Source organism: Ictalurus furcatus, chromosome 11, assembly GCF_023375685.1.
Source record: "Ictalurus furcatus strain D&B chromosome 11, Billie_1.0, whole genome shotgun sequence".
Classification (NCBI taxonomy): domain Eukaryota; kingdom Metazoa; phylum Chordata; class Actinopteri; order Siluriformes; family Ictaluridae; genus Ictalurus; species Ictalurus furcatus.
In genome coordinates, this window is record NC_071265.1 from 10022636 (window position 1) to 10046422 (window position 23787).

The following is a 23787-nucleotide window of genomic DNA, read 5'->3' on the forward strand; positions in this document are numbered from 1 at the left end:
ATTTATGAATATATTCCTCATTCCTTCAGGCATTCAAGAATTTCCCGACAATATCAAGTGCTGTAAATGTTTATCAGTTGTAGAGGCCAGTGTAAATCCCATAACCAAGTAAGTACAAGAACCACTGCTCATACTGTATAACAAACTTACTGAACAGAGGGATTGTGAATTTTTAATATCTTTTTTGGTGTTCAAAGGATTTTGAAATCGTGCAATTGTTGGATGATGCAACCTTATTAAATATACACAGAGATTTGTGTGCTTTTTTACCTTAAAAAGTCAGGCATGATTACCAGCAGTTCAAGGACACTTCATACTACTGTACAGATGTACCAGTTTATACCAGTATTCCAGACGGTTTAAAAACATTAGTAGATCAGTATTTAAATATGGCCTGTGAATAGGTTATTCACTGGTGACACATGCTGAATTGAGTTTGATGCCTTAGTTCTAGAGATGAAGACTTTTTTTCTGTATTCAAAAAGACTTTTGAATTATGAAGAAGCTTTGTTCCTTAATATCACACAGTGAAAGCACTCACTGAAATCTTTCAGAACTGATTTAACCTTTGTTCAAGGAGAGACCACAGATTATTTCAGGTTTTATTTCTCTGAGCTGAAATATACATCACCACTAAAACAGTTTAAACCATTTAACTGACCGTCATTTAATTTGCTGCTGGAGTTAATAATCAGACATGTTCGGTTTCCACAACACTCACCCTCATCTCACTAATAATCTTTAAAAGAGTCGTGTTGTATCGGCGGTTATAGGGAACTTGTAATAGGATTAGAGCAGGCACAGTTTGCTTCTCTGTGAGTTGGAGGTACTTAAAGCTCGCTGAGTGATGTTCTGATGGCTTTCCTCTCTGTTTCCTTAGACTCCCAGATGGCTTCACTCAGCTCCTCAATCTGACACAGCTCTTCTTAAATGATGCCTTCCTTGAGTACCTACCCGCCAATTTTGGAAGGTAAGAGCACCATCAACAGCTTCTTTCATTTTGTACCGAGCACCACACCTATAAAGATGCACTTTAACACACCTACTCTCAATTTAAATCACTTTTATTTTTCTTATATTCAGGGGAAGCCCTTACCTACAAGAGTGCCATGTTACAACAAATAGAAAGAAATTGAGACATAATAAATAAAAGCAAAGAGACCAAATAAAATATAAAGTAAAACATTGTTTTCTGTGTGTCATTGAGTTTTCAGATATGCACTTTATATTCATTATTCATTTTTCATGCATTGTGTACAGAAACAAAGACAAAGGCTGATTGCTACAGTGACTTACTCAAGGCGTGTTTTGGCTACTCATGTTGTTAGATGATTTCTCCAGATCTCGGAATCTTTTGATGATAATATGTATTGTAGATGTTGAGATATTCATAGTCTTCGCAATTTTACTTTGAGGAACATTATTCTGAAATTGTTCCACAAATTGTTTTTCACAGATTGGTGAACCTCTGCCCATCTTTACATCTGAAAGACTCTGCCTCTCTAAGATACTCTTTTTATACCCAATCATATTACTGACCTGTTGCCAATTAACCTCCAGCTGTTTCTTTTCAGTAACACTTAGTTTTCCCTTTTGCTGGCCCCGTCCCAACTTTTGAGTCGTGTTACAGCCATCAAATTCAAAATTATCTTTATATTTGTTTTCTTAAAACGGTACATTTCCTCAGTTTAAACAATTGATGTTAAACATTTTCTGTGTTCTATTGTGAATAACATATGGATTTATGAGCTTTGCAAATCATCACATTCTGTTTTATTTACATTTTACACAGCGTCCCAACTTTTTTGGAATTGGGGTTGTATCTGTAGTTCCTCTTGATGATGGCATTGATAAGAATTTCACTTTCTGTAACGAACTAATTGCAACTCTTTTCTTTTTTCAGATTGTCTAAATTACGCATCCTGGAGCTTCGAGAGAATCACTTGAAAACCATGCCAAAGTGAGTGACGTGGGTGTTTTTTTCACATTACGGATGTTAGCATTGGTGCGGTTGCACAAACTTTTACACTGACACTCTTAGGCCACTTTCACACCAAGTTTGCTTAGTCTGAATCAGAGAGAAATTCATACTTTTGGTTCGCTTGCTGTTTGGTTTGATGAGGCTGTGTTGTCTAAAAGAAGGAATTACTTCTTGTTAAACCTAAAATAAATTTTTTTGGAAACTCTTGGACAAGATCAAGACCAAAGTTAGCGAGACCCATGCCCAAGACCGAGACAAGTGCAGTACAAATGCCAATATGTCTGAGACAAATCAGAGTAATTACAGGAAACGTCTCGAGATGGGATAGAAATAAAGTAACAGAAAAAGCTAAACAAACCTTTTGGAAATGAGCATAGAAATAATGAAAATCAACAGGACATTTAGAGAACCGAGTTGGCACAGTAGACACACTGATCAGCCATAACATTGAAACCACTGACAGCTGAAGTGAATAATATTGATTATCTCATTACAGTGGCACCTGTCAAGGGGTGGGATATATTAAGCAGTAAGTGACCAGTCCGTTCTGAAGGTTTCTGTGTTGGATGCTGGAAAAATGGGCAAGTGTAAGGATCTGAGTGACTTTGACAAGGGCCAAATTGTGATGGCTCCAAAACGGTGATCGCCAATATGGCAGGTCTTCTGGGGTGTTCCCGGTATGCAGTGGTTCGTACCTACCAAAAATGGTCCAAGGATGGACAACCTGTGAACCGGCAACAGGGTCATGGCCACCCAAGGCTCATTGAAGTGCTTGGGGAGCAAAGGCTAGCCTGTCTGGTCCAATCCCACAGAAGAGCTACTGTAGCACAAATTGCAGATAAAATTTAATTGCAGGCAAATTAAAGTCACTTAATACAAAATGCTCAATCCGGAAGCAAGCGAACAAAAACAATGTCACGTGACTCGTCAGGAGCCGAGCCAGTGCCCTCTGCTGGCCGTGGCGTAACTATACCCCCCTCCAAAGGGTGCTCCTCCCGGAGCACCAAGAACCCCCCTCCAATGGGGGTCCCGGGCCCCTGTGCGAGCTGTCTCTCGCTGCCACGGAAAGCGAGGCAGCCTCCGTTGGGCAGCAGAGGGGCGGAGCAACACCCCCACCAGGGTTGAAAGTCGGAGCACCGCCCCCGGCGGCACTGGAAGTGGAACACAGGGCGCCGCCCCCGGCGGCTCTGGAACAGAAGTGCTGGGCGCCGCCCCCGGCGGCACTGGAACAGAAGCGCTGGGCGCTGCCCCCGGCGGCTCTGTAACGCAGGGTGCCGGCTCTGGAACGCAGGGCACTGGGACTGGAGGGCTGGGCGGCGTCCCCAGCGGGACTGGAGGGCTGGGCGGCGTCCCCAGCGGGACTGGAGGGCAGCAGGACAGCTTCCTCGGCCGTGCAGGGCAGCGGGACGGCCTCCTCTGTTGGGCTGGACAGCAGGACAGCTTCGTTGGCCGTGCAGGGCAGCATGACGACCTCCTTGGCTGGGCTGGACAGCAGGACAGCTTCCTCGGCTGTGCAGGGCAGCATGACGACCTCCTCGGCTGGGCTGGACAGCAGGACGGCCTCCTCGGCCGGGCAGGGCAGCGGGACGGCCTCCTCAGCCACCTCAAGCTGTCACTCTGAGGTCGCCATGTTGACCTCAGGTGGGAGCTCCACAGCTGAGACCTCCCCGTAGGCCTCAGGCTGGAGCTCTGCTGTCCTCGTTGCCCCCCCCCCAAAAAAAATTTCTGGGCCAGCCTTCACCTCTGGACTGCGCAGCGTGGTGCAATTCCCCTGCAGTGGGAAGCCCCAGATGCTCAGGTCACTGTGCTGGCTGCGTGGCGCTGTACAATTCCCCTGCCGTGGGAAGCCCCAGATGCTCAGGTCACTTTGCAGGCTGCGTTGCACGGCATCGCTCTTCGGCGGTGGGGACGGGGTAAATGGCGAGAGGGACGACGCGGCGCGCAGCTCGACTTTGCACTGAGCAATTTCCTCTGCGAGCTGTTTGCTCATCTCCAGGGACGAACGGTAAAGCGCCCAAATCCTGGCCTCTTCGGCGGCGCTCATGGGTACCTGCTGCTTCCGCATTTTGGGCTCAGTATTCTGTTACGAAACTTAGACTGGAGGCGGATGCAGGTGCAGGTCACCGTCTTTATTAGACACAAAACTCAATGATTAAAGTAAACGCGGTCTTCACCGGGAAACGAGAACATTCGTGGCATGGAAAACAAACGATACTAACCACGATCCACTAAAGACATGATATAATACTGAGCCAAGTGCTCAGTCACCCAGGCATTTAAATAAAGAACATGATTAACTCAGGGCATGGACACCTGGGGCAAATTAAAGTCACTTAATACAAAATGCTCAATCCGGAAGCAAGCGAACAAAAACAATGTCACGTGACTCGTTAGGAGCCGAGCCAGTGCCCTCTGCTGGCCGTGGCGTAACAGGACTGCAATTACCACATACAATTTTGCACTCAAGTCTCCTTTAGTGAACAGTGGTCTAGTTCAACAAAACAGACTTCATATAAAAAACATAATGAACTTTCCCTTCTGAGTCTGGTTCCTATCAAGGTTTCTTCCTCATATCATCTTAGGGAGTTTTTCCTCGCCACTGTCGCCACCGGCTCGCTCATTAGGGATAAATTCACACACTTAAAATCTGTATCCTGTGTTTATATGTTTCTGTAAAGCTGCTTTGAGACAATGTCCATTGTTAAAAGCGCTATACAAATAAAATTAAAATAGAAAATTCCAAGTATTCATGATTTCATCCCCTTTCATACATGTTCAGGATAAAAATGAATGTAAAGGTGTTTCACATTGTGAAAGGCAGCAGAGCTTGTAATGTATTCCATAATACATCACCGCAGGGGCCCTACAGAACAACACATACTGCACACTGTGGTCTTTGCATAATGATTGGCTCAGTTGCCTTGCTTAGCAACACTTTATATTCTGTCATTACAGCTCTGTGTTTTCATCAAACCCAAACCAGGTTTTTCCTTTATGCTCTCTGATTCTGTAATGCCCAAAGTAGAATGCTAAATTATTTTACAGGTACATCCAAATCTAAAACCAGTGAAAAACCACTTTATGGATAAATGCAATTTTACAATTAGAGTTTCAGAGTACACATTGCAGTTGAAATGCTGTGGTTATAGACTGGAGCATTAACTGCAGTGATCAGGTTTTATTCGCTTTTCTAAATGTTATTGACACTTCAACTATACAATAGTATTACAGTGTTTAACTCTTTGAATGCATCAGCAGTGATACAAAGTTGCAAATTGTGTACTAATAATTTTTTGTCCCAAAAAGTTATGTCAAATTATAAATATAAAGTTATGTCAAGTTTGTGTTTGTAAACAGAATAGTAATTATGCTGTTGTGATTTACACTTGATTGAAAAATATAGTTCTGGATCAGTCAGTATTGTCAGTGATCACAAGATGCCCGTATCACAATTGTGTTTGTAAGTACACAAGGAGTTGTTTCATTATGATTGAAATATGGCGAAAATATATTACTGCACATATAGGTGCAAATTATGCATGGGTTGTTGTTTGGAGTCTATTTTTTTATGACTGCTTATACCACAGCCATGTTGAATTCTCAAATCTGATTTGGCAGAAGGTGTTAAATCATTTTCAGTAACAGCAGCTCTGACAGGCAGGTCATAGGTGTGTATTAATGCACTCATTCTAATACATTATTTTTTCTATAGAAATAACATACACCAGGACTTGTATGGTAGTCTGTATGGTAATTTTTTTAATGTGTGTAGTTGTTGATATGGAGATATTTTCTGTAGAGAGATGTTTATTAAGTCTTTTCAAGGAATATTTATTGAAGGAGTCAACACGTTGTAATAGTTAGAGGTAAAGCTGTAACTTAGAGGTAAAGCTGTAAGTTGGAAGACACATGAGAGCTTTCTGTGGTTTCTCTGTAACAATAAAAACCTCCACTGTTTATCTTATTAACTTCAAGAGAGAGAAAAAAGAAAAGTTTGTGATGGAATGACTGTTTCCTATAACTGTATACCCTATCATGTTTTATTCCTTAATTCATTAATTAATTACTTTACCGCTATAAGTCTTTTTCCGTTTTGGATGCTGCAAAAAAGTTAATGTATAGCTCAAGGCAAAAATAAGTCATGAACTGTATAAAGACTTTAAAGCATTAAGCCTTTATTCTTTATTGTCTTCATAGCCTGAGATGCATGTCATTCTTTTACTACTGTAGTTAATATGATGTGCTGATGTAATTTCTTTCTTTGTAAATGTGCTGCAGGTCAATTCACAGGCTGTCACAGCTGGAGCGATTAGACTTGGGAAGCAATGAATTCACTGAGCTGGTAAGAAAAAACAGGTCTAACTGTAAAGATAGACATCACTTGGGCAGCTGTCATCTCACCTGGCAGTCTTTGACCCAGAAGGGCTTGATGGGGATTGAAGCTTTCTCATCCTCATCCCGAGCCTCTCATTAATTCCTCAGTGCTGTGCTGCATTGGTTGCATCATGCACTGATGTATTATTTATGAATCAGTTCAAACATGCAGCACTTGGTATGACAGGGAGCTCAACGCTGAGTGACTTTCAATTTGGCTCGCCCAGTTGGGAGTAAACAATAGCAATAAATCTGTCCAGTGTTTCTTCCGAGTTATACACCAACCCATAAACACCATAATTCATTTACCCCTGTGTTAATTTAGTCAGAGTTCAGATTAACACCAGTTCTGTGAACTGGCAAATTACTGTTATGTTAAGGGAGATGGTTAGTTTGCTAAACTGTAAAGGAAGCACTTATAGGGGATTTCTTTAGATAAGTTCTCTCATTGTATGCATTTTTAACCCTGAAATGCCTCCTGTAATTAAACTTTCTCCATTTTGTTTAGTTAAAGGAGAAACATTGACAGACACAAAATGGAGGATTACTGATAAAACACATGTACAATATTCGGGATTAGACTAGACTAGAGTTTCCATGCTTGTGAGTTACTGGTGTGGAAAAAAAAAAGAGATATACTGTAATGATTAATGAATTAGTAAAAGTAGAAGTTTATACAGTTTTGAAGATTAGTAATCCTACTCGGGGATATGCAGAGCTGTAATAAAAGGTAGAAAGAAAGAATAACAACATTCTATGTGTGACTGCATTTTTTACTCTACAGGATAAGTCCTCTGTATAATACTCTGTAAGTAAATACTGAGCAAATGAGCAAATAAACCAAGCGTGACTCAGACATTTCATTCTTGCAGTGTCTGACAGTAAAGAAAAAATTTTAATGGCTTCCAGAGTTTGTTTTTTCCCCCAATCAGAATCATGTGCAGGTTTGCACTATCCAGGGCACTTTGTCCTTGGGTGAAAAAACAAAAAACATACTCACTTCAGTGCTTCCAAAGGGAACAGATGGTTTGGCATTGCAATAAGCGTGCTTTACTGTTTAGAGCCCCGGAGTAATGAGAGAACCCCATTGACACTTAATAGTTCCGCTGTCTGGACTTCCAATCTGCCTGTCCCACTTCAGGAAAGGCAGGTTTGACCTTTGCTGTTGGCACTTTCATCATTACCTCAGCCATGGTTCTTTTTGTAGGACCTGAGTACTGCGAAAGTGTCCTGTCCTTGATATATGGAGAGGCGGAGCTTTAGTTGAGTTACGCAAAATTAGATTACTTCACCTTCGGTAGTGAGCCAGATGTGACTAATTAGGCTTAGAGGTGCAAGCAAACTTTTTTTAAAAATGTGTTCTCTGGATAGAGAACTAAAACTGGTTCTGAGGGTGCGACAACAGTTTTATTAAGAGTTTGGGCACTTTTAAATAAAACATGATCAATCATACAATGGCATGTCCCATGTATAACTGTTTTCCCAGCGATGCCATGGTGTCGTTGTAGCCTCACAGCTCCAGGGTCCCTGGTTCAATCCTGAGCTCGGCTTATCGTCTATGTGGACTGTGCATGTTCTCTCCTAGGAGTGAATGAATGTGTATGCATGCACTTCAGTGGACTAGCATTGTTGTCAGGATGTGTCCCCAACTTGTGGGATTTTGTCCCAGTTTTTTTTTTTTTGTCATAACTCATAGGCACTTATGATAATATTTGGCAGACAAATGTTCTATGAATGCTCCAATTGATAAAACATTAGACAGGAGTTTATATCCTAGGATTAGTATTTTATACTAGTCAGTATGTTCAGTAGTAGTTGTTTTGGCAAAATGTGTGTATTGCTTTGTGGGTTTGCATTTCCCTCTAATAATCCTCACATATCCTGAGAGGAAAGTTATGACGAGGAGACACTGATTGGCTCTAGCTGTGTGTTACAGTGCAAAAGCCGATTGGGATTAGAGCAGATGCTGCCTGGTCTGTGGGGCTGCACTGCAGAAAGTTTCTTAATTGCAATGGCCCATGCTGAGGAGGTTTGGAGGGCACAGATCCTGGAGCTCAAAACAAGAAAAGAACAGGAAATAGCCATGGCCAAGACAAAATGACACAGGCATCCATTACACACATAGGAGGCGTTCAACACAGCAAAGGCCCCATACAACTAGTAACCTTCAGTGCTAAATTAATAGTGGCTTCCTCTTTCAGCAGCTTATAATTGAATGAATATGATTCTGTATTCAAGGCAAATGAAGATGTGTTTTCAATTCTCTCAGATGGAGTTTGTTTGCTGTAAGATGGTGCTCTCGAAACATCTGGTTTGGGACCACTAGACACAGACAGACTGATTACTTCTGTTTCACAATTCCCAGCCTCAATAGATAGAAGCAAAAGAGCCACATCAGATAAAACATCTCAACACTGAAAGACATAATGAGCAATGAATGGAGCAAAAGGAATCTGATGAAGTCATTTGCTCTGCTGGCTTGTTTTACTCCACTGAGCATCTGTGTTGTCGCTATTGGAGTCTGTTCCTTACAACAATCTGTTCAATGGACGACATCATGGGTACACACAAAGCAATTGCTTTTAAATGAAACAACATTTTCCTTTTTTGAAGAGGTTTACACTAGACACAGAATGTACTGTACTAGTTATCTATATCTAGATCTATATCTAGATCAAGATCTAGATCTTGATCTATCTATAGGGGACTGTCATGGGAATAGAAACAGAAGAAGACTGAACATACATTGTAATATAATTATTGTACATTAAAATGAATATTTGAAATTTTTTATTTGCTGTTCACATGATTTGATCTTCACCCCAATGCCAGTCCCTATAAGTCTTTTTCCATATGACATGAGAGTTCCCTCACAGAGTGAAGGCTGCACACACTCCTGCTGCCATGTGGCAGAGTGGCTCAGTAAGCTTGGAGAGAGAGAGCACACACCACATGGCTTTGTGAGGGAGTGAATGCCCATTATTGTCCCTCCTTTCCCCTGGCATCACAGCCGAGTGCAGTTTCCCTGTCCCCCAGCAACAGATGGCAACTGGCAGTGCTCAGACTAGAAATTATAATAATTAATTAGAACGCTGTGTTATTGGTCTTCATGCATTTTTTGTGTCATGATATAATCTACAGTGTTTATCAGCTGTTTTTGGTGTTTCAGCCAGAAGTTCTGGAGCAGATTCATAACCTAAAAGAGCTGTGGCTGGACAACAATTCATTACAGACAATACCAGGGGTAAGCACAAAACAGCCATTCACATCACAGTCACAAAACTCACAGTCACACCACAGTCATACACAGCATAGCAAAGTCACACACAGCACAGCCCCAGCACAATCACAAACAGTACAGCACAGTGACACACAACACATTCACACACTGCACAGCAGTCACAAACAGCACAGTCACATATAGCACAGCCACACATCACATTCACAAACAGCAGTCACAAACAGCACAATACAGTCACACATAGCACGGCAGTCACAAATAGCACAGCCACACACAGCACAGCAGCCACACACAGCACAGCAGTCACACACAGCACAGCAGTCACAAATAGCACAGTCACACACAGCACAGCAGTCACAAACAGCACAGTCACACACAGCACAGCAGTCACACACAGCACAACAGTCACAAACAGCACAGTCACACACAGCACAGCAGTCACACACAGCACAGCAGTCACAAACAGCACAGTCACACACAGCACAGCAGTCACAAACAGCACAGTTACACACAGCACAGCAGTCACAAACAGCACAACAGTCACAAACAGCACAGTCACACACAGCACAGCAGTCATATTCAGCACAGCAGTCACAAACAGCACAGTCACACACAGCACAGCAGTCACACACAGCACAACAGTCACACACAGCACAGCAGTCACACACAGCACAGCAGTCACACACAGCACAGTCACACACAGCACAGCAGTCACAAACAGCACAGTTACACACAGCACAGCAGTCACAAACAGCACAACAGTCACAAACAGCACAGTCACACACAGCACAATCACACAGAGCAGAGCACACTCATACACAGCAGTCATACGTGCCACACACAGTAATCTCAGCAAAGTCTCGCACAACACAATATAGTTACACACAACACAATACAGTCACAAATAGCACAGCTGAACACAATACGGTCACCCACAATACAGCCAAACATGGCACAGCTAAACAAAGCACAACACATAATATACCTACACACAGCACAACCACATACAGTACAGAAAAACCACACACACATCATAGTCACACACAGTACAACCACATAAAACACAGGCAAATACAGCACAACCCATATAGAACACAATAAGTATCACTAGTAAATTTACCTTTTCATGTTATCAGTATTCCGAAGGGTAGTTATACATTAACGCTCTCTGTAACGCTCTTTTAGATGAAGAAAGTCATGGTCTTCATGCTAGGTCCAAACCAATAGATCTTTCAGTAATTTCAGTAATTACTTATATAGATGCATGTATTTTCTTTGGTATTATAATTGGATCCAAACACCCATTTGAAGTATATGTTATAATGCTGTAAATATAAATGGTAGTCTCTTTACTCTGGTTAAAGTGCCTGAAACACTTTGTAAGCATTTGGTATCACAGCTACCTTAATTCTGAGTGGCTTTTATTTTGGCTTGCCTAGTCAGAAGTAAACAATGGCAATTCTATTCTATATGTCATAAATCATTGTTTAATAATATCACATAGAACATGTGCATTTGTAGTCACTAATATGATATGCTAATGTTGTCCCATTATTTTATTAATATCCTAAGGTTGGATACTAGTGAGGGATTGCGGGTCAATGTTTACAACAAAATGATAAAGATATTTAAATATATTAAAAAATATTTTTATTAACAAAATGTTGAGGTTGATGTAATACCACCAGAGTTATTATTGTATGCTATAAAATATAAATGGGATAATTTACATACATTTTTGAAAATGCCTTATGAATGCTAGATAGTTGTCATGGACAATGATAGAACTATGGAGAAATGTGTTTTAATTACACCTGGCAACTCTCTTGGTCTCTCGCTATAGTCTGTAGGAAAACTGAGGCAGTTGCGCTATCTTGACTTGGCCAAGAACAGGATCGAGAGTCTTGATGCAGACATCTCTGGGTGCGAGTCTCTAGAGGACCTCCTGCTCTCGTCTAACATGCTGCAGCAGCTGCCTGATACGATAGGTGAGGACAGTTTCATTTTCTATCCAAACATAAAAAATACACAGTCTTACACGTCTTATATACACAATACACAACACATCATTACAGTGAAATACATGACTTATAAATAACCACCAGCAGCGCACTCAAGAAAGAGAGAGTGATCCGATTGAGCGAGAGAGATCCAATCAAACAAAAAAGAAAGGATGTGTGGTGAGGGAATGACTGTTTATCGTGGCTATAACATAGGTGAGAACAGGAATTAAATTATCTCTTGGATGTTACACAACGTTAAATCTAACCATAAAGCATTACAATCTGTGTGGTATATAAATTAATAAATTAAACATTATAGTCGTTTGCAAATCACTGTGGTGGTGGTGTGGGGGATTATTTTTGGTTAACCACACAGTCTGTCATGTCATTAGTCCTTACTTATCTATCAGTTGCATTCTGCAAATTGAAAATGTGTTGCATTACTAAATTAAAGCAGCTTATTATGAGTGGGTCAGCAAGAAGGCAACTGAGTTTTGCATACTGAGTTAAGGCACACTGACGTGTTTATAATGAGTTAAGGCATACTGATGATGAATAGCTTGGTCCATGTTGTTGTTTTATAAGCAACACGACTTTAATTCGATGTCCTGTCCTCTTTATTGGTGATGGTTGGCTATCATCATGTACATCGCTATTGTCATGTAGAAAATGATAGTATGTGAATATTTGGAGCTCCATGAACGTCCATGAGCTGATGACTAATCCAGTAGATGCAACATTTAAGCATTGGAAGGAAGAGAGAATGTTTTAGCGACTCCATCCAGTTCTTCTCTCTCATCAGATGTTATTGCTGCTCTGCACCTTCACCTCTCTGTTCTTTCTCACCCAGCTGTATTCATGTCAAACAACAAAATAAGTATGTCACAATGTTTCCTCTGATGTTTCCCTGAACTTAATAAATAGAACTCTTTAAGATGGAATGTACCTGGACCCATTTCAGTGTACCTGAGCGATTTCCTGAGTATAATCTCAGTGTGTGAGAGACTGCACCTACCGTATAGAATTCCCATAATTTTCCTTTTGCACCACAGATCTAGGACTATGAGTTTGATTAGAATGGTTGATTACTAATGAAGTAATTTGACTTTTTATGCTTTCATAGGAATGTTGAAAAAGTTAACAACATTAAAAGTTGATGACAACCAGCTCACCTCACTGCCTAACACCATCGGAAGGTGAGTAGCCGCACACACTCATTCCATATCAAGACAGGAAGTGACCACATGCACCTTTACTTTATGCACCACTCAGATCCAAGTCCCTGTACATCCCTCAGCTGCTGTTTTTTTGGGTCATGCCCATTTAAAACAGACTTGTTTTATGATGATTGGTTTGTGTTCTTCAAGGCATTCATTTCCCTTTCCTATTAATTTAGATTGTACATTACTGAGAGATTTTGACAGCGACAATGTTCAACATTGCGACTGTGCAGCTCAGCTGTCTGTTGCCTCCGCTATGCTATACCTTCTAACTGCGCTGTGAGAAAACACTGATTGGCAATATTTCGACTTAGAACGGTGTTCTGTGCCTGAACATGAACACGAATCAGGAGATTTAGATTAAGGATTAAATCAAACTCTCTGGGTTTGTCAAGTAGAATTAGACAGAAGTTTCGTTTTTAATTTTTAGTTTTAAATCGGTTTGATCAAAAGTCCATTAAGCAATGTTTTCCTACAGCACAACACTCTTTTATGTTTTACAATATCACTTTATTTAATTCCCTGTTTTAATAGTACAGGCTTTTAATAAATCAATGCAATACATCAAGACATTCAATGCACTTTTAATATGCAGTACTTAAGTAATCAAAAATAAAAGAGTTCTAAAATGGAAATGTCCTTTACATTTTTCATTCTTACGGGGTTTTTTATGAACTCTAAGTGAAAGCCAGATAAGAAATTCAGGGGTTGATTTAGCTCTCTCAGAGCTCAAGTCCCTTAGCAGGTCTGCCGTCCCCATTCATCATAACTGTCTCCATTCCTGGCATAATGCTCTCCATGCACTTTTCTTCTTGGTTTGTCATTGGTCGGTTCTGTGTGCTGTGTTTATCAAACATGCATCTAAAATGGGCATCTCAGTCCACGCGCCAAATTAGGGTAAGTAGACCAGCAAAGCGCCCGTATTCCCCACACGTCCGCCACAGCATGTTTATTTAGGCAAGGGCACATGTTTGCATCTCCTGTATGTGCAGCTAGAAGTGTCTCAGTGAAAGCCTTGCATATGAAAGGCCAGCTGGGATGGGCTGCTGTACAAATGCCATGCTAATGATTCTATTTATCATGACAAATATACATTGACCCTTGGAAGGTTAAAAAAAAGCCCTCTAATTGCAGCTGTTGGGAAATGGAGAGAAATTGTTTCCTTTTGTTAATCATGTTTAAATGTTCTACGAGCAGAGTCTAATGCAATACCTTGCTGTTTGATTTATTTATTACTCCATTCATTGTGTATCTAGGCAAATTGATTTAGGAATGCAAAGCATTTGGCTCAGTAAACACTGTGGCGGATTAGGGTATAATACAGTAAACAGGATTAAGTACTTTAAGTTTGCTTGAAAAGACCAAGTTTATAAAGGTCACTGTATATGAAACAAATTTAAGTTTTGGGAATCCTGGTATAACTCAGCATGACTGCAGACGTGCAGAGATGACATATACTGTACAGTTAAAGATGTTAGAAAGCTGCAGGAAAGAATAGCGTATGAATGTGGGTACTTCATTGGGGCTCATAAAGTTAAATTATACAGAAAGAGAACTACTAAGCGAAATGCTTTAGTGAATGAGTTGAGCATGCTGAAGTGAAGGAATGGCTGTAAAAATGGAGGAGAGAGGAGAAATTCCAAACAGTATTTTATGCGTTTGGTTATATGGGGCCATATTCAGAGTTTAGTGCTCATAGTGAGGAGGTAATAATGAAAAATAGAGAGTTCACCAAAAACAGAGTCACGTCTCAATGATATGCAATTCTGACCTTGCATGTAAGTGCATTTTTCTTGCACATGCTTTTCTTCACTTCGCCTGCTTCTGTATTATTATTAGGATCTGCTGTGGTATCAAAATGCTGTCTTAAAGGCTATTACCCAGTTGGTAGATGTTGGTAGATTCCAGATTGCTAAATTAAGCCAAAATATGCATAAAAGGCAAATTTACAGGAAAATTTGCATAAATGGCAAATTTACAAGGGGGGCATTTATTTTTGCTGGTTTTGTTTGAGTCCACTTGTTCCCTTAGAAGGAAGAGTCACAGCAAATCAATACAAAGTTCTTCTAAATGATCACCTTTATCCTATGAAACATTTCTATCCTGATGGGCATGGTATCTTCCTGGATGACTCCACCCCCATCCACAGAACATGAGGGCTCACTGAATAGTTTGATGAGAAAGAAAATTATATTAATCATATACTATGGCTTCACAGTCACTAAATTTCAACCCAGTTGAACATCTCTGGGTGATTTTGGACTGGAATGTTGGACAGCCCTCTCCACCACCATCATCAAAACAGTAATTGAGGGAACATGAACAACAATGTTGTTCAACCCTCTAGAAAAATTCTATAGACTTGTGGAATCTACAATTTCACAAGTTCACAATCTCTGAATATGGCCCACATTGTCAAAATAACGGCTATATAAAAGTATTACAACAAACCAGACTGAAAGGGGAAGTAACAATAATGTAGTCTGAGGACCACAAGGACCACAAGTTGGCCTTTTCAAGCCAACTTATATTTCAAAGGTGTCAGTGCTACTGAAAAGCTAAGTTTCATTGAGGTCACATATATCATATAATAAGTATACAACAAGTATCTGTTATCTGAAGTATTGTTTGTTTCTAAAACTGACCTCTAACAACATGACCTTCTAGCACTAGAGGTATCAAAGGTGAATTTCAGACTGACCATTTCATTCTCAAAGTCATCATTTAACCACCCATGTCTCATGGCCTGGATACACCAGTAAAATACCTTGCAGCAAATTAATCAATGAAGATGTGGATAAAAATGAGCTTTCAATAATTCTCATAAAAAAACTACCCTGATTCTTGCTTGCCATTATGACAGCTGCACACCTTATGGCATAAGGGTTCCCATAATCCATCTTTATTCAACATTTCCCAGCATGTGTCTTTGTAGCTTTGATGCTTTACTGAGATTTCTCTTAAAGACAACCACTCCATCGGAGTACACACAGCTAAGTGTATCCAGGCCTTTAGATACCCTCAGATCTTTTTTAAGTAGATATTATCAACAGTATGTGGTTTCTTCATAGCACTTTCATATGCTTCATTACAGTTTACTGCCTCTTGATCACAGGATTTAAAAATGATGCTCTTGTATAATCCGCTAGAATGAATGTGTGATCGCGTTATTTCCTGTAGGATTATTTTATCTGTAAATTAGAACACAAATGATTTAGTGTCTTAATAAAGAGGGGAACACTTAATTATGGTTCAATCTTGTGCACGTTGTGATGTAAAAATTGTGTTTTTATATAGGATATAAAGATTAGCTGTGATTTTATACCTTTATTATTGTATGTAAATAAAAAAATAATGTGCTGTTTGTAGTTATTTGACATACAGCTTAAAATCTTCAATCATTAATCTCATCAGATAATGTTTTATAGTTAAAAAGCACCTTCTGACTTTAATATGGTCAAATGATTATGTTCATCGTTACAGTAATATAGTACTTGTAATAATGGAGTGTATGTATAGTCCTTGTATAGATTGGTACTGTAGTTTTATAGTGTGAAGTTATTCTAATCACCACAGCAGTTTTCTCTGGGCTTGTTTTTGTAGTTTATCGCTCTTAGAGGAGTTTGACTGTAGCTGTAATGAACTGGAGTCTTTGCCCCCAACCATTGGCTACCTGCACAATCTCCGGACCTTTGCGGCCGATGAGAACTTCCTGACGGAGTTGCCCAGAGAGGTGAGTAGCATTAGAGCTGCTTTCTCTAATGCAGAAAAAGATTCATTTGGGATAGAAAGGCTTATTTATTCATTTTTCTGTTCTATCTGCTCATAAAACAAAGGTATAACATGAAGCATGCAGACTTGATATATATATATATATATATATATATATATATATATATATATATATATATATATATGTAAAACCATTGCGTAACCATAAATATATTTTATTAAAAGGGCTATGTTATTAAATACCGTAGTTAGAAAGTCTCAGGTTTAAGGTGAGAGAAAGAGTTTGCATTATCTTAAGCTCTTTACTGTAGTCTGTCATTGCACCCTTGAATAAAGCACTAATTGCTAAGTTGGGATGAAAAGATTCCACACCACCTCATTAACTTTCCTACTTCTCGGTTAAGGATTAAGCGATGTGGTGTCACCTAGAAGCACTTTTGATGAGTCTTTAAATAACCTTTTACAAAATGTTTCTTTATAAAGAGAAGCTGTTCCAACTGTGCATTGTTACATGTGACGAATACACTGAGGGATACTGGTGTGTGTGTATGTGTGTGTGTCTGTGTGTGTGTGTCTGTGTGTGTGTGTCTGTGTGTTACCTGAGCCTGGGCTTGGCTGTTCCCCAGAAGTCCACCTTTTCATGCCAGATCTTCCATCAAAGCTTTTCCAGAAGGTTCTGTCTCCATGCTGTTGGATACGAGCCTGGTAGCTGTGGCTTCATCTCTGTGTCTTCTCTCTATTTCCAAAAAGTCCTGAAGTAAAGGACATTTGCATTTATTTTCATCCAGAGCAGTTCTGTCACTCTAAAGCCCCCCCCTCCCCCCCGCTCTCTCTCTCTCTGCCCCTTACTAACCCCACTATCCTGGCGGTATTGACAGATTACACTGTCATTTCTATTTTGAGAGAAGACACTAGAGGGCCAGAGAAAGAGAGAGAATGAGAGAGAGAGATGAGGACAAACGAGAAAACGCTTTTACAAAATTTCACATTTTGAGAGATATCCTATTTCCACTTTTATTGCAGATTGGAAACTGCAAGAATGTCACGGTTATGTCCTTGCGCTCCAATAAGCTGGAATTTCTGCCTGATGAAATTGGACAGATGACGAAGCTGCGTGTTCTCAATCTCAGTGACAATAGGTAACCTCCAGTGCTGTTCTTGTACTTATATGAATTTCAACTGATATGACATTTACACAGTTCTCACCAATAGTCATTTCTTTGTCAGAAAAGACAAACCGAAGGCTGATATATATTCTCCATAAACACACTAAAAATAATATGGGGACTGATCAAGTATGGGAAAAAAATGTAATCAATTGATTATTTTCCAATAACAGCCCATCATAAAGTGTTTTATTCTTCTTATACCATAGCAATTTACCAAAAATGACTATTTTTAATGTATTAAGCAAAGACATTTCCTACTTTTTCACCATTTATAGTTACATTTAATGTTGTGGAATGTGTACTTACATTATAATAGCTATCAATAGTGTTTCCCTCACCAGCCTCTATTTTTCCCTCTGTCCTAAAGTTAATAAGTCAAAATAAGTTACAGAAAGTTAATCAGCAAACCTTCTGACCAATCAGATTCGAGAATTCAACAGATTTGTGATATTGTATTATTTAACAATGAGGATTGTGTTTGGTGTTTCATATTCTTCAGTCAGACATTCAATGTATTAGCGATGAGTAGTCTGTGCGCAGGTTAATTAAGTGAGCTCTTTATAAGTGATGTGCCGGGTGCTCTGATCGCACTGGACCTGGACTAATTAAACCCAACCATCAGCTAACACACAGCAGCTGTTTAAGGATCAGTGTTAAATACTCTGGATTTATGTCTTCTACAACTGTTTTTAATTATATTTAATTAAATATACAGTATTGTGTAAAAGTTTTAGGCTCCCTATTTTTTTTAGTTCAAACTTTTGTTATAGATTTTTATTTTATGACTTCTATATTATCGAGTCAGTACAAAAACATTTTCGATTCCCAAACATTAGTTTATTAGTTTTCTAGCACAAAATTAAATGTTATAGAAGAATGTTTGTTTGTCAGTAAAGAAAGCAGCATATTATCTAAGAGACCACATGTTTTCAGACAAAAACACAATAAAAGCTGTTGGGTTTTGCTGCAAGAATAAGAAGCGAATGCGACAGTTAAAGTCTCCAGAAGAACCGTGACTGGTTCTGTACGATGCTCAATAAAACTTACAGCTCATTTCCTTATAAAACTGCACTAATTGTACTGGAGAATATTTTTATTTATTTTATTTTTTTGTCACACCAAATATTGACTTTGTTTCATTTACTACTGTTTACTGCTCTTTACTGCTCTTTAAAATGTACACAGTACTGTATGTATAAGTTTATGTATATGTATTGAAAATGTAGTGATTGGTATCTTCTAAACTCTCTTCTCTTTTTGAATTCTCTTTTTGTTAGATTGAAGAATCTTCCCTACACTTTCACTAAACTGAAAGATTTGGCTGCACTCTGGCTATCTGACAATCAGGTGCTTGTTTATCAGCTTTTACTATCTGTGATGTGACTGGGGTGTTTTCAGGATAGATTTTGGGCTCATTTGGGGATGCGCTCATAATTGTAGGTTTGTATTGTATGAAAAAATCCTTCTGCATTGTGGGTCAGTTGCACGAGTCCTTGCATCACTTTTGTGCACTCAGGTTTGTAAAATGGTAGGCACATGTTTAATCTGTTTGCCTTTTTCTTTTCTTTTGGAACCAACACTCAAACGGTGAAGAACAGAGCATTGTGAATGCCTGGCATGTCATCGTGCAGCAATACTTGCAAATGTGGAGCTGATTGAGTATAAAAGAACATTTTAACCATGTAAACTGGCACGAGACATGCGTTTTTAGTGTGTCTTTTCAAGCAATGCTGATGACGTGTAGTGGAAGTACATGGAATCTAGAGAGTGTGTGTGTCACTCTGTGTAATCACCCGACATGACTGTTACTGCTGCATGAATCTACAGTCTGGGCTAGAAAGTAATCAGCCCCAGCCTCATCTCTTCATACCATTCTGTGTATTTTTCTATGAGAATTAGTTGTGATGTTGAGCTTTTTTCCACAAAAGTCAGAAATATTAAATAATTTGATGTGGATTCTATAAACAATATATTGATGTTTTTTTGTTGTTGTTTTAAAAAATATATATTTTAAAGACAGGGGGGCTTAGCCTGGTTGACTGATTTAAACCAGTTGCCCCAGGAATTTAAAATGTTCTTGATATTCTGTTGTTGATAGTTAATGTCTTTTCTCCATTGATCCCCTGCAGTCCAAAGCCCTTATCCCCCTGCAAACAGAAGCTCATCCTGAGACCAAACAGAGGGTGCTTACAAACTACATGTTTCCCCAGCAACCACGGCATGATGAAGGTGAAGAAAAGTTCAATGGCATGTCTAATGTTTCCACATCACATCAGTATTCCTGAATTTGAGTTTGATGGTCTTTGTGTATTAAGAACTCACTTTGAACATGACGTTTCTGCAGATTACCAGTCAGACACCGACAGCTTCAACCCCGCTCTCTGGGAGGAACAGAGGCAGCAGAGGATGACTGTGGCGTTTGACTTTGAGGACAAGAAAGAGGAGGAGGACAACTCTGCAAAAGTCAAGGTTCCCAAGACTTCTTTTGTGTCTCAGTGCTTGTGTGGATACACTCATAAAGGCTTGTTAAACATCAAATATTTTTTTGTGCACTCCAGAATTATTGGCACCCAGTGTTTTGACATCAAACAGGGGTGTTTTATTTAAACACAGTTTTAACTAGTTCACTGGTGAAGACTTCACAGGATAAAGTCTCTTCCTGCAATGTCTAACAAGGTTGAGACACATGTACAGTATCTCAGAAAACATTTCATTCTCTCTTATAATTATCTTATTATTAGATTTGGTCATGTAGACTTTCCTCTTCAGTTCACGTAAAAACAATCTGAAGACTATTATGGTCATTGTAAATAATTCATTTTGTGTTTCTTTAAGCATTTCTGTGGTGATTTGTAAGTACGTTTGGCTCATCATCTTGTCAAAAGCTCTATCTGTGGCAAAGTTTGAACCTTCAGGAAGAGTCAACTGGTTTTTGGGCTGAAATAACACACAATAACACACTGGTACTTAGCAGAATTCATGATGGCATCAATCTTCCCAAGAGCTCTGGAACCCCAGCCACAATCAGCCCCAAAGCATCAATGAACCACTGCCATGTTTTACAGGGGATATCAGATGCTTTTCTATGCTGATAGTATAACCAGATATTTAGATTTTGGTTTCATCTGACACTTTCTGGAGTTTAGGTGCTCCATTTTATGAGAAGCTGTTAGGAAATGTTTCTTTCTTGCAATGTTTCCAAACAGCTTGTTGTTATGGAGGTTGAGTATACTAGTTGATTTTGAAACTTGATAACCACAAGAATCAACTAAACTGTGCAATTCTAAAACTGATCTTTGGGAACTTTGTCTTCATCAGTGGTGGGTTAGTATGCTTGTGTGTCCAATTCCTGGGAAGTTTCCAACTGTTTCAGACATGTGAAACTTTTATGTTATGTCACGGATTCTGTGTCCGTTGTGTTGGAAATATTTTTTTCCCCCCATGGTGATGGATGATACACATACATTAGGCCATTTAGTATATTTTTAACCCAAGGAAACACGACATGGTCAACAGCAGTCCCTGCTGGATGACAGTTTCCTGAGGGGTATCAAAATTTTGCCATATGTATATTTTGATAAGAAAATACTATTATTCAGAAAAGGTTGTTTGTTTGTTTTTTTTTTAAACTTGGTAGATTATTTAAACAAATGATAATTGTTTTATTAAGTACCTATTAAGTAGAAATGTTGAATTATTATGTGGAATGTTTATTTGAATGCAGTCATTTTTGATCATTTTTATAAAGGTCCAAAGAATTATTCAAATTATTCAAAGAACCAAATTTCTACCTCATTCGCTCTCATCCTCACTATAGGTTGAGATTAATCTGAAACGATATCCCACCCCTTACCCAGAGGACCTGAAGAACATGGTGAAGTCAGTGCAGAACATGGTGGGGAAATCCACTCACCCTCTGAGCACAGATAAATGTTCCTCAGGCACCAACATGGAGCTCCATAGCACAGATGCATATGAGCCCAAATGGCCCATGGCACCCAAGGAGGTAACCTCGATTTGGTGTACAGTACAGTATCTCCCTCTGTGGTAACAACACAACTGTAGACCATTTTAAATATGTGGAATTACACAGTTTATTTTAGGTTAGTCTCATGTTTTCATTATTGTTGATTAGTCGCTGTGTGTTGGCAGGTGACCGAGAGGGATGTTCAAGAATTCTCCAAGCCTCCTCTACCAGAGCAAGGTGTCATCATGAATTCGGCAATTGACATCCCAAAGCGGAAGGACAAGGAGGATCTAAATGAAAGCTCTGAGGTACAGCTGTTTTTCTTTACTATTGCTTTTTGTACACTTTTTTAAAAGTACATTTCAGACAGTGTCACTGTGAAGGACATAAATCTGTCAACTGTTCAAGAAATATGTTGTATTTTTGTCAGTAATGCAAAGCTGGCTGTCTAAACCATAGATCTAAGAAAAGATGCCACATTTTGATACTGTAATACTGTGCATAGGACATGGGCAGAATCTATTGTAGCCAATGCTGTGGAGAGATGCTGGTCTACTCTGATAAAATCAGGTATAACTTGGCTTGTGATCCGCTGATTTCAATAAGGGCAATATGGCAGATTTAGATCCCTAATGAACAAGGCAGAGTGACAGTGGTGAGGAAAAACTCCCCGAGACCACATGAGGAAAAAACCTTGGGAGGAACCAGACTCTCAAGGGAACCCATCATCTTCTGGCTGAAACCAGATAGTGGGATTATAGATCATTACAGTATGTTCAGTATGACTGCATTGTGAATGGGTCCTGGGATAATTACTGTATAGGAGTCTTCATGATTACAGCAGCAGTGCTTAGGTACAAGTCTACAGTATCCAGGTGAGATTACCCACTGAAGCAAGGATGAGATTTGGGCATAAACTGTTTTTTAGGCAGTGATATCAGCAATTACATGTTAAAGTTTGATTAACATAGAATCAGAACTTATATGATTTATGTACAATTATGTAAACATATGTTTACAATATAGTTATCATAAATTCAAATAGCGTAGACAAATAGAACAGGACTTACAAGCTTCCCATAGCCATTGTAAGTTATGTCATGATAAACCAAATCATACCTGACAGCCTGACAAAAATCACATAATCACATAATCACATGTACAAATATTAAGAACATTAGCCAAAAGGTTCAGATAAAGAGAAGATAAAGAGTATTAAAATGTTTAAACTGTGAACTCACTTTAAGCTATGCTTATCCCAGGACTTTTATTCACTTCTATACTCCTTCAATAAACTTAGTACTGTTTGCAATTACTCTTCTACACCTGTATACTGTAATGATTTATAATCGCACTATCCAGTGTCACGCAGAAGAGGATGGGTTCTTTTTTGAGTCTGGTTCCTTTCAAGCTTTCTTCTTCATGTCACCTCAGGGAGATTTTCCTTGCACTGTATCCTCTGCTTTTTTCAATAGTGATCTAAATCCACATCCAGATTTCTGTAAAGCTGCTTTGTGCCATTGTCTATTTTTAAAAGCATTATACACATAAAATTAAATTGAATTGAATTTAGTCAGCACCTAAACTCTTGTATCAAACCTCATATAAAATGAAAACTATATTGTGCTTTTGTGGCATCTACATTTTCACATCTATGGTTTCAAGTTCAAATTCCTGTTCAAGATTTAACCTGCCATTACCAATTAAAGGGATACATTTAATCATGAAAACAATATATGCCTGGGAAGAATTGTTTGGCCTCTGATTATAATCTCTTAACAGACATGTATTGTCATTGTGCTATAATGGTTGGCATACACAACACAAAGACAGGAGGTGTTCATCAAAAGTTAACACATTGGCGTATGAGCTGTAGGGAGGAACTGAGCAGAAATCAATGGGAACGTTTCATCTCTCAAAGGCTGCCACCTGCTGATGGCCAGGCCAGAACTGCTGCTTTGTTTAGGAGTCATGAGAATGATAAATTCATTAGCACCCTCCCTACATGTACTGAGCAAAGGCTTCAAAATCACAGACCCAAAGCATTTGCTGAATTATGTTTGCAGGGGAAAAAAAAAATTTTATTTGTTTTACAATTAT

The 23787-nt window shown here is 39.2% G+C and overlaps 1 protein-coding gene across 5 annotated transcripts in view; it reads left to right on the forward strand.

Annotated features, from left to right (window-relative positions):
• Positions 1 to 23787, forward strand: part of lrrc7 (leucine rich repeat containing 7) — a 132239-nt gene that overhangs the window by 89020 nt on the left and 19432 nt on the right. For all 5 annotated transcript variants that reach the window (XM_053635926.1, XM_053635929.1, XM_053635925.1 and 2 more), the window contains exons 4-17: positions 30 to 108; positions 881 to 970; positions 1904 to 1960; positions 6260 to 6323; positions 9525 to 9599; positions 11440 to 11584; positions 12723 to 12795; positions 16423 to 16552; positions 17575 to 17690; positions 18998 to 19067; positions 19850 to 19949; positions 20065 to 20189; positions 21538 to 21726; positions 21873 to 21995. In XM_053635926.1, coding sequence (XP_053491901.1) covers positions 30 to 108; positions 881 to 970; positions 1904 to 1960; positions 6260 to 6323; positions 9525 to 9599; positions 11440 to 11584; positions 12723 to 12795; positions 16423 to 16552; positions 17575 to 17690; positions 18998 to 19067; positions 19850 to 19949; positions 20065 to 20189; positions 21538 to 21726; positions 21873 to 21995 — 1436 coding nt within the window. The remainder of the gene's footprint in view (positions 1 to 29; positions 109 to 880; positions 971 to 1903; positions 1961 to 6259; positions 6324 to 9524; positions 9600 to 11439; positions 11585 to 12722; positions 12796 to 16422; positions 16553 to 17574; positions 17691 to 18997; positions 19068 to 19849; positions 19950 to 20064; positions 20190 to 21537; positions 21727 to 21872; positions 21996 to 23787) is intronic.